The 12,114-nt window shown below is 31.1% G+C and overlaps 1 protein-coding gene across 1 annotated transcript in view; it reads right to left on the bottom strand.

Moving 5' to 3' along the window:
- Nucleotides 1-205: 205 nt before the first annotated feature.
- LOC124359267 (cAMP-dependent protein kinase inhibitor beta-like) overlaps nucleotides 206-12,114 on the bottom strand; it is a 30,869-nt gene continuing 18,960 nt past the window's right edge. The window contains exon 3 of the mRNA XM_046811882.1: nucleotides 206-7,304. Coding sequence (XP_046667838.1) covers nucleotides 7,216-7,304 — 89 coding nt within the window. The 3' untranslated portion in view covers nucleotides 206-7,215. The remainder of the gene's footprint in view (nucleotides 7,305-12,114) is intronic.

The following is a 12,114-nucleotide window of genomic DNA, read 5'->3' as shown; positions in this document are numbered from 1 at the left end:
ACTAGAGGCAGCCATATGTTGGAGAAATCATGTTCAATTAGAACAGAAGAGATATAAACCAGAGAAACATTGAACACTGAGCATACAACTAAAGCTTACATGTAACACAGCTTGTCCAAAATTACTTACAGAACAAACGTGTTGTCAATCAACATTAAAAGTGCAATTGACCAGATGAAAAGGGAATATGTAGCAACAAGTGGACTTAGTGACCAGAGTTTTGTTTTAATACAATCAAATCATCCAAACGCACCACCAAACTTTACATTTATAGGCCTACATGGAAATAATAAGGCTAAAATGTAACTAGACATGTTTCACAAAATGTTTTGACTCAAGTGACAACAAAGTAATATTTAGGACTAATAAGAAATCGTGACTTCAAGCAATTTAGTGTGGTGAAGAAAACATTGCTTGGTTTTAATTAAATCATATAATTATTCAATGGATTCTGTTAATTCCTATTAATAACTTTACATTTAAAAGAAACGATAAATCCCAAAAATAAATAATCTTACAATATTCAACATTTTATACACTACAACAAAATGAACAAGCAAAAATTTACTTACAAGTAAATAATTTGAGACTTTAACAAAAATATCCTAAATCCTTATGAGGACTAATAAAATGCCTTCAGACTTCACTAACTGAGTTGAGTTTATGACACTATAATATTGTAATATTGGCAATATGCTCTATTAAAAAGTATGACAAATAAATTGACTATATAAACACCATCATAATATAAATAAGATCCAAAATACTTCATCTATAAAAACTGTACTTACAACTAACTTCTGCACTTGCTATTGTTTTCTGCATTGCATATACATCATGAACATAACAATATTAATTTTAACAATTTGTCTGATATAAAAGACATTAAAACTGCAGTTTAATACACAGCTGTTAATAATATTAATATTTTATTGCTATGACAACCAGTTTAAACTATACAACTGTCATTGCAGTTAACAGACATTTGTCGGTTCTTTTGTGTTTTTTACGATGACATTATAGTTTTATTAGAAAAACAACTTAAACTTTTTGTATAGAATGAATGATAGTCTGAGTCCTAAGCCCAGAGTATTATAATTTATTTTAATTACCGAATTCGCTACAATTATATTAACACTATGCACTTGAAAGTAGTATTTATAATTTGTCCTTGGAGCTCATATGGTCAGTTCTACTGACCATGATACAATACGTCCCAGAACAGCACCACTGGCCACTAAACATAGTAGTTATTTTCTAATATTCTCATTGTTTTACAATCAATAATGAGTGCTGAAACCTATCGATCAGTTTTATCTAAAAGTAATTTTTAAGTAAAGCAGAAAATTGACTAAACATTGACTGTGCAAATAAGACGAATGACGTGTAGTGGGCCCATACACTGAAGTGACAGAAACCTAGAACATTTTACTAGAAGATGTGTGCTAACTATTCTTGACTACACATAGGTATGTATTTTTAAAAGTTTTATTCCATAGAAAATTTAAAGACTGAGAAATATGTAAAATAGTTCATGCCTGAGTATAACTTAGCTGTAAAAGCCTACTTTATAACATGTTATTACCTATCTTTGTTAACAATATACATATAAAGCGTTAAATGTCCCAAATGTATCTATATCTTTGTATTAAAAATATTAATTTATAATAATTTTTTTATTTCTTCTTTAAATTTTTAAATTACTACGCAAATAATGTGGAGGAAATTGAAAAATAATTCCGATCTGAGGAGGCAAAACAACAAATATGGCCGCCGAGCTGTCAATGAAAGTAGCCATATGAGTTGCGAGGACAAATTACGTCAAAACCAACACAAGCTTTCTGCAACCTTAGTGTGACTAGTACTGCAGGCCTTGAGTGCAAAGGGTTATAATTAGTCCAACAATACAAATGTAAATGCAACATCTGTTTTCTCTCCACAGACTGTTCCATATGTATTGTTTGGTTTCAATAGAATAGGTTAAAAATGCATATATGCATAAGTGTCCCCTAAACTTACATATTAATTTTGGAATGGTGATATATTTCTTTGGCTTTAATTTTGTTTCGGGCTACAGAGATGTCTGGTGCACAGTTGGAACCCTTGGTCTCTGGTTAGTCTAACACCAACAACTTGTTCAGTATAAATAAAGAGCAGATATAAGAATGTTTCTCAAGTACGGAACAAGTTTAGACAATTCACAAGACATCAGCAAAAGAAAACAAAGCCAAGACATTAAAATTGTTGGAACACTTTGATGAGATTATGTAAATGTCAATATTATGACACTCATTTACAGTAAGCCTGTAAAATATTCTTCTATTATTATAAACTCAAATGTTACATGTAATTTTTTGTATATATCTGGGACTCATCTTGAAAAGGTTCTAACTTGCAATATGTAAGGAAGGTTTTATAGATTTAAGATTATACAGTATCTATACAAAATTGAGTACCTGAGAGAACCTTTTCTTTCTTTTTTAAAAATAAGGTGAGGCCGATTCCCGTTTAAGCCTTATTCTGCCCGTTTCCATGAAGCACTGGCCTGAGCGATGATCTTAGTTTCAATTTTGAATACATTCTAAAATTGTTGTTAGTTACAATAAAAATATTGTTTTATAAAAACATTCAATTTTAATTGATTTATTAAGGTGATACTATAATTTATTTTTACTTTTTAAATACTTAGTAGCAATAGAGCATGTTGTGGTTAATTACAGGGTCTACAGAAAATCAGCCATTTTCTACCAATTTACTAAAAAAAAATCACAAAACAGACAATTTATATGAATTTTATTCCATGGACTTTAAATATTAAATTTTGATGCACACAACAAAGTACTCCTTAAGGCCATCTTGAATCTCACCTTCGTCTCTGCTTGGACTCCGTACTCATCTGATCCATTTTTGGCATCCACCAATTGTTCCCAAAGGGACAATCTACAATCAGGACATATCCTATTACCTACACTAATCTGAATCAACAATTCACAATTAATATTATGTGCTTTGACTTATTATGTTGGCTAAAAAACCAAAAATTTCAATTTAAATAAAAACAAACTTTAAACAAAGAACATTTAATTTGTACAATTTTTCAGGCTCAACTGTGTGACAATGACAATGATAAATTGAGACACAAAAACTAATCTACAACACAACAGAGCTATGGTTGAACTACATAAACCATCCATCAAAAATCTCCCAGGTACTACTACATTTTGTTCAGTAAAAAAATTCCAACATAATAAAATTTAATCTAAATGACTTTATCAGACGTAAGTAAACGTCTATCACAGTACATTATTTGGGCACACCTGAAGATCCAATGTAATACTATAGTACTGTGTCTGCAGAGACAAAATATTATAAATTGGTCAATTTTAGGGACCAAGCTACTCATGGGGATTATCTTGAGTCACTCTTCTGATATTTTTAAAAACTGCGGAGTGAGTTTTTTTTACTGAAATGACAGTAATTTAAATTGGTTCACTGAAATATTAAATTCAATTACTATAAATTATAGATGATCATATTTTTAATACTCTCCTCCTAATATTTTTGTTGAATTTTAAAAAGTTTTCAACTGATGTATATGTAAAACAGACACAATTTAAAAGCTCTAAAAAACTGAGTCTATCTGCTGTTATATTGAGCCTATGACTATAGTACGACAAATTACAACTATTCTAATTTTCTATATCTGAAACACGATAAAAATCGTTATTGGCCACGTGTAATTGTGTACAGTTCTTCAAAATGCAATAAACACATTTTATAAAAATAATTACAACCTTAATTAACAATATCTCCTTAATTAAGGTAGACACATACAATATAGCTTTACTTAACTCTGCAAACTATTTCAGAACAGATATCAGTATTGTATAAGTGTAATAGAAATGAAATTATGTTAATTTTGAAGATGTCATAGACAATCCAGGCCTTGTTTTAAAATTGGAATAGATTAATTGAAAATGATTTAATCAGCACAACCAAACAATTGCAAACAATCAATGAGATTCCAAAATAAGCAATGAAAACAATTCAAATTTGTAAGTTTTTGTCAGCTTAAATACACTTTATAATAATAAACTGATCCCACAATTTATCGTATGCTTGATTAATTTTATATTATTATCTTACATTTCCCAGTTTTTCTGGACTCTTGAAATTACTAATGTTTTATATTACATAACGAAATACAAAGTTGTATGAAAATAAACATGAGTTTGAATGCAAACTTCTGATCATAAAGCTTGGAACAATTTGTGAAGTTTTATGCCACTGTAGATTAAATGGCGCATATTGGAATGCTCTATTGACTTTAGCTCACACCGATAATACTAATTAGTCCTCTATCAGCAACATCTTGAACTACTACAGATTATCTATTATCTTGAGATTATTATTTTATATCCTTAGCCAAGTATAATCCATTAAATTTGTTATGCATTGGTGGATTTCAGAATGTGGTCTTTCCCTAACAACAGTGAGATTAATTGTTGTGAAATTAGTGATATCTTGGTGCTTAATTATGTGAATGGTGATGTCGAGCGTGAAGTCCTGAGAGACCAAAATAAATGTGTAGAAATTGTAGCGACAGTAAGTTAGACAATCATTACAACGATTGTAACTTGAAATCTCCAAAACCATCCCAGCGGAACTCAACTGTCTGCCTATGCATATTAGCATCTTAAAATAAATTATATTGAGCCAAATAGCCTACATCTGACTTGTCAAATAACTTTTTGACATGTCATGTTTAGGTAATAGTTTCATGTGAACAAGATTATTTAAATTTTGTAGTGTTGTGTGTTTTGACTCAGTGTGTTAACAGGGTTCAATGGTAACCATCAGTGCCCCTTGTTATTATGACGAAGAGAAGGATAAAGATTCTGAGAATATCCTTGAACTTAGAGAGTACAATGAGTAGAGAACCTGTTTTGATTATGAACTTTCTTCATTACTTCTGTGAAGCAGTCTTAATAATACTATTTAATAACATTTTTGTTGATATGCTGAATTTTGAAACTCATAATTTTAACTAATCAGCATTTTCCAAGCTTTGTTTTAATAATGGTAACCGTTTTTACATGGAAATTTACCTATTATTAGAGTTTTGTTTCTTCCATTCCAGTTTAATTCCTCCACTTACATTTCTGCCGCTGCTAGCTTCTGGTCTGATAATGAGTATTAGTTAAGTTGTAACATATAAAACAAACAAATCTTATATAACAAGCTGACAGGTCCTTTCTTAGTTATCTCATAAAAGTCTAGAAATAAAAAATTAATAGAATCTATTCAAGCAATGAGTAAATATACTTTTATTTTATGACCTTTTCTTATTGAAATATAATAAAAAGGTTTAAGATTAATCTCCACCTTTTTCGTTTTGATAGTACCAAATTTATAAAAACATTTATGATAATGGGTGCCGAAATCCACTAGAAGTTCAACATTTTAGTCAATTGATAATATTCAATATAATAATAAATTTTTTTAATTAATGTAGTACATGTAAGATTACATTAAAAGGTTTGAAGCAGTGTAGGATAACAAAATGAACAACTAAATTATTGTATTAACTTTTAAAGACATTTTGGTTCATTTTCCTAGGACAAACAAAACATCTCACATCCTCAAGTTTGAGCTAGTTGGCACTTAGACCACTCATAGTCTGATTATCAGACAAAAGCAACAGTTACATTGTTCAAACCTTCTAGATATTCAATACAAATTTTCCATCTTGACTAATCGCAAAAAATTCAAATTGAAGTGATTAATGGTATCTAATAAACTTGTTCAATATTCAAATTATATAAAATAATACTTTTTGATACTTCTATTTAGAATAGAAATGAATAACTATATTTTTTATTAAATTAGGCTACTGATAAAATTAAATATGGTGTTTTAATCCATCTTGTTGTTATATTTAATAAATTATTCATCTAATATTGTTTATTGGTTAAAAATATTGTTTTTTGTCTTTATTATCTCTACTATTCACAGTGTAGAAGCATATTTTCCTTCCCAAGCAAAACAATGTTAATTTCTCATGCCCAGCTCAGGTGAAAGTGTTATTAATATATACTAAACATGTAGACATAAATTAAAATAACATAAAACCTAAACATATATATCCTAGTCATACATTAACAAAGTTGGTCATACAATATCTAAAAATAACTTAAGCAATTTGACTGGAAATAATAGCATTTTTCTATACATGTGCAGGTATTCACTTACTTCAAAATATCACAGAATTTGTAATAATATCAAGTTTTTTTTAATTTTTAATGAGAATACAATGTTAGTTTTAAATGAAAGTAGTTACATACTTATTTATACATTTTTACACTCATGCTTTTCTTCTTGTAACCACAAGTAAAAAAATTAAATATGATGTTTTGTGAACTGGTCTAAATCTATAAAACACAACTAGACACATAAAATGATCTGACAATAAACAAATAAGTAAAAATAATAAAATATGCCAAATTCTGCTCACAAGTCCTGTATTTTCTTCAGACTGTGATTCTTTTTACATTAAACAAATCTAACAAGATTTAGTGATTGATTCGATGTACAACTTGTTTATTGTAGCATTTAATTTTGTGTATTTACTATTATTTTATTTTATTTTTACAAAATTCGTAGTTATAATATTAAATTTCTATTTCCCATTTTAAGATAACACATATATATTACACATCTCAAAACATCAGATTTCAATTTTTTGTCAAACAATGATGGCAAATGCCCACAACAATCTTTTTATATTATCTATCTTAAGTAATAAACATTTTTTTAAACAATGAAAAGCATCTTCATGCATTTTTATCTCTACAAATTACTTCAAACAACAATACCCTTAGGCCAGTTTTCTAGGCCACTTTTGTGTGGGTTTCTTTTTATCAGGCTTATAAAAAAGGAAATACTCAATTTTAATATATAATAAAGTACAATCAAACTAAAACCATAAAATTATTAATTGGCAACAATATGACTCTTTATTGAAGTGATAAAGCAAAATTTTTGAAATAAAAATAAATGCTACTAAAGGCACATAATCTACATCAGTAAAAAAAACACAGGATATGGATTCACCTATACACAGAAAAATCTAAATAAATACTAAAAGGCCGATCTTACATAAACAAACATCACAACTTGGCAGTCATCAGTCAAACAAATCTGTAAAAAGCATTTTCAACTTTTCTTCTGGTTCTTATTTACACTTGTCGAGGGTTTGCTATCCTGCTGGGGAAGTTGATTCACATTAGAAGGTTCTGGCTCATCTGCAAAATTAAATATTTCATTTTAAAACATAAATTCTTCAACATTGACTCATGGAAATAACTATTTCATCTCAACAAAAACATTACATTATAATAAAGTTATGAACTATAAGAGTTTACAAGAAGTTTATAAGTGACCTGACTACCACAGCAAACAGATACTATAAAAATTCTCTACTCCCCACATTATCAAAAATAATGGAGAAGAATAGCTTTAATATGATATAACTACACCAGAAAAATAGCATACTAACTTACGAGGGGTATCCAAAAAGTAAGTTTCCCTGTTCTGTAAAAAGACGCGTACGTAACACAGCGTGCAGCTGTGGGCGGGATATGTAGCGCGGTTCGGTTGGCAACAGGTGCGCCGGTCACTGGCCCATTGTCACGCTTCTCAGTCAGTTGCTGCCCAAACATCATGGAGACTCCACTGCGTTCTGCCGCCAGTTGCGAAGTCCGTAGTGTTATTCGTTTCTTGACCGCCAAAAACGAAACTGCCGTTGAAACTCATCGTCAGTTGTGTCAAGTGTATGGTGAACATGTTATGTCCGTTCAGATGGTTCGTCGTTGGCATGCAATGTTTTTGGAAGGAAGAGAAAATGTTCATGACGATGAGCGTAGTGGCATACCGGCCAATTCTCGGCAACCTGATGTCATTAATGCTGTACGAGCAGTTATTGACAATGATAAGCGAGTGACTCTCGATGAAATTATGGATAAACTGCCGTCAAGTGTTGAAGTTAGCCGGTCATCTGTGCACAATATCATGACAGAAGATCTTCAGCTTGCAAAAGTGTGTGCAAGATGGGTGCCTCGCTTATTGAGCAATGCCAATAAACAACAACGAATGGCTGCTGCCCAGTCTTTCTTGCGATTGTTTGACGATGAAGATGAAAACCTTTTCAGTAGAATAGTCACTGGTGATGAAACATGGATTCATCACTCAACTCCAGAGACCAAACGCCAGAGTATGGTGTGGCAAAAAAAAGGAGAGGCAGCTCCTCAAAAAGCCAAAGTTTTTGAGTCGGCAGGAAAGGTAATGGCTACAGTTTTTTGGGACTGCCGTGGAGTGTTATTGATTGACTATCTTCCTCGTGGCGAAACCATAAATGCAGAAAGGTATTGTGAAGTTCTCACCAGACTTCGGCGGGCAATACAGAATAAACGGCGCGGACTTTTGTCGCGCACGGTTCTGCTTATTCAAGATAACGCCCGACCACACGCTGCTCGTGCAATAATGGAACTTTTGAGGAAATTTAAGTGGGATGTTTTTGGTCATCCTCCATACTCACCAGATCTTGCGCCTAGCGATTTTCATCTGTTTCCGGAGCTGAAAAGACACCTTGGCGGTCAGCGATTTGCCAACAGCGATGACCTTCAAAATGAGGTGGATACTTGGCTTAAAAATTTGGCGGGTGAATTTTGTGATGCTGGAATAAAAAAAACTACTTCCTAGATACCAAGAGTGCTTAGAAAGGGATGGTAGCTATGTAGAAAAATAAGGTATGATGTAAAAAGTTGAATAAATGTGTTTCAGTTATTTTTTGATTCTTTTTAACTTTTTCATAATTAATGGAAACCTACTTTTTGGATACCCCTCATAATAGCAAAGAAGACAGATTGAAAACTAAAGCTATAATATAAAAATCATTGAAAATGTAACTGACAAAGTAATTTTATGTTTTGGTGAAATAGAAATTGAAGATATTAGAAACCTTTCCTCCACATCACCATACCATAATTTTGAAGAAACTGGAGTTTTCTCAAGAATGGAGTTTGTGTAAATCTTATTAAATTTAAGTGTAAGGCGAAAACCTTCTTAGATGTGATTATATTTATGCATAGCAATGAGCTATGTGAGAATCTACCATTTTCTAACTTGGTTGTTGAGTACACTGCAACTATATTTATTCACACAGTTGATTGTGAGAGACGATTTAATTTAATGAATTCAACAAAAATAGACATTTGTAATAGGTTGAGTGTAATTAATTTAAGAAATGTTCTAATGATCAGTATTAAAGATCCTCAAAGAAAGGGTTTCAACTACAATGAGACCTTTTAAAATGTGTGTTTTAAAAAAAACAAGGAAATCTACAGATTTAATGAAGTTGATTCTTGAGCTAGGGTCGAGTAATTTTCATCGTTTGATGTTAAAAGTAATTTCCTTTACTAAGATATCACAACATCTATAAATACAGATAAATAATTGAATAACTTCATTTTGTATTTTATACTGAGAGAAGAAATTTAATCTGTGCTTTTTGCTTTCATTGTACTATACATTTTTGTAGTAAATTTAAAATAATATTTGTTTGCCTGTACTGTAACTGTTTTAATAATTTAACCTCTTAAAAAGAACTCTTAACTATTAATTATTTCAGTTAAAAATATTGTAACAGTATATTCATGTAAATATTAGTTCTGGCAGTCGTAAGTATTTGAGAAATTTGAGAATTTTCGTCATGTTTCCGGTAACATCGGATACGGTCTCAATCATAATATTTTAGAATATCAAATTATCAATAATATATTTTATTTTCATTCAAAATAACATTCTTTAATGGTTTAGTTTTAATAGTACACTATAAATCAGTTGTATTAGGATAAGTAATGCAGGAGGAGAAGATATATAATTTAGTATAGCAATTGAGTAAGTCCAATTGTGTCACTAGGAAGCCTGGAAAATTTCAATGTGCAGAATAGGTGCACAGTTAAATCTTAGAAACAGAAAGGAATTTACTGAGATCTGCTTAGTTAGTGCCTGGGACGATACAACTTACTTGGACTGTTCCATTTTGAGGGAGAGGTAAATCATTCGAGTGAAAGATTGAATGCATTTAGCTCAAATACATATCACTCTTTCTGCCGTTCTAAATTATTAAATTTGTATCGCAATCTTGCATTTCTTTCAAAATACATTATTTTATGGTCAACTAAAGAGAGGCTACTTTTATTACAAACTCCTAAATTAACATTTATCGTACTGAACAAACCCATGGAAATTATAAAATAAATAAGTGTGATTGCATCAGATATCACAGTGGCCTCTTTTCTGAACAATAATGCAATTCATAAGTGTCATAGGATAAATATTTTTGCTAAAAAGTTTGGAGAGCTTGTAGCAGTTTTGCTACAAAAATTTTCATTCCAGCTAAAACCTTGGACAATGGCAAATGTAAATAAATGTTATCGATTAAATGCAAATGAAACTTGTGGTGTCAGTATTTAGGTTTGATAAGCCAATCTAGATCCTAAATAAAGAATAAATTACTCAAAATAATAAATTTACAAAATAAATTTAATCAAGCATATTCTCAAAAAGTTCAACCACATTCAAGACTGATTTTCCGAAATCTAAAAATTCAAGCACAATTACCGAACTTCAAAGCTTGTGGACACCTTATGTTACCATTACCAAAATACCAGATAGTGTTTGTTTAACAGATTACTTATTAGATATATAGTCCTGGAGTTTTTTACATAACTTTTTTATTTTTAGTTGTAGTTTGAAAATTATTTGATCCTAATTAAACAGTGAACATTTCATTCAGTTGACATTTGTTATTAACTTTCAAGACATTTAGAGCTACGAAGGTGGTCTGAAAAGTTTCCGGCCTCAATGTGAAGATGGCAGCACTTGTAAATAAAAGCTACAATATTTCGTTGTTTATCTGTTGACGGTTACTCATTAGAGTTTCAGCCATTTTGGATGCACAGTTTATGTAACAGTCGTTGGAGTGAGTTTATGTTAGTTTTTTGTGGAAATGGACAAAATTGAGTATTGAGCTATCATTAAATATTTGTTTTTGAAAGACATTACACCTTCGCAAATAAAAAATAAGTAGCATTCTTCGTATGAGAACTCTGCATCATCATTTATCACTGTGAAATGTTGGGCTGGTGAATTTAAATGTGGCCATAAGAGCTTGGGAGGGAATGAATTTTCGGGATGTCCAAAAACTGCAATTACCGACGAAAACAACGCCAACGTTTACCAAATGGTGGTAGACAACCACCAAATAAAGTGAGAGAGATAGCAAAGTTTATGAAAATGTCAAAAGAACGTGTTTGTCACATATTAAATCAAATTTAGGCATGAGAAAGCTGTCCACGTGTTGGGTACTCACGTTAGACCAAAAACAATGAACATTTCCAATGCTCTTTTAGTGCAGTTTAAGCAAAATAAATCTGAGTTTGAATTCTGAGATGAAACTTAAATGCACCTTTATACGCCTGAAACAAAAATAGTGCAAAGGGGTAACCAGCTCCAAAGAAAGCAAAAACTGTTTTTCGGTTGGCAAAAAAAGTTATGGTGACTGTTTTTTGGGATAGCTATTTTTAGATTTTAATTGATTATCTTCAAAAAGGAAAAACCATTACAGACAGGAGCATACTATGCATCATTACTTAAAAAGCTGAAGACAGAACTTGTGGAAAAAACGGTCACATTGGAAGAAAAAGAAAAGAAAATCCTGTTTTACCAAGACAATGCACGTCTTACACCTCACAATTGCTGTGGCTCACATCCACGAATTACCATTTGAACTGCTTCACCATCCGCCCCAAGCAAATTCTTTTTGTTCTCTCATCTAAAAATTGCACTCGGAGGACAAATATTTATATGAAATGAAGATGCAATCACCTTCGTGAACAATTATTTTGCAGAAAAAATGTAGAGTACTATTTGGATGGGTTACACAGATGGGAGCTTTGCTGGGAGAAGTGAGTAGAGTTACAAGGAGACTAAGTTGAAAAATACAACAAAAATGTTTAGAAAAAACATCTTGTATCTTTCTTAGGTCGGAAA

The sequence above is a fragment of the Homalodisca vitripennis genome, chromosome 4 (genome assembly GCF_021130785.1).
Source record: "Homalodisca vitripennis isolate AUS2020 chromosome 4, UT_GWSS_2.1, whole genome shotgun sequence".
Lineage (NCBI taxonomy): Eukaryota > Metazoa > Arthropoda > Insecta > Hemiptera > Cicadellidae > Homalodisca > Homalodisca vitripennis.
Note: the sequence above shows the minus strand (reverse complement) of the source record. Positions and strands in the feature narration are given on the sequence as shown.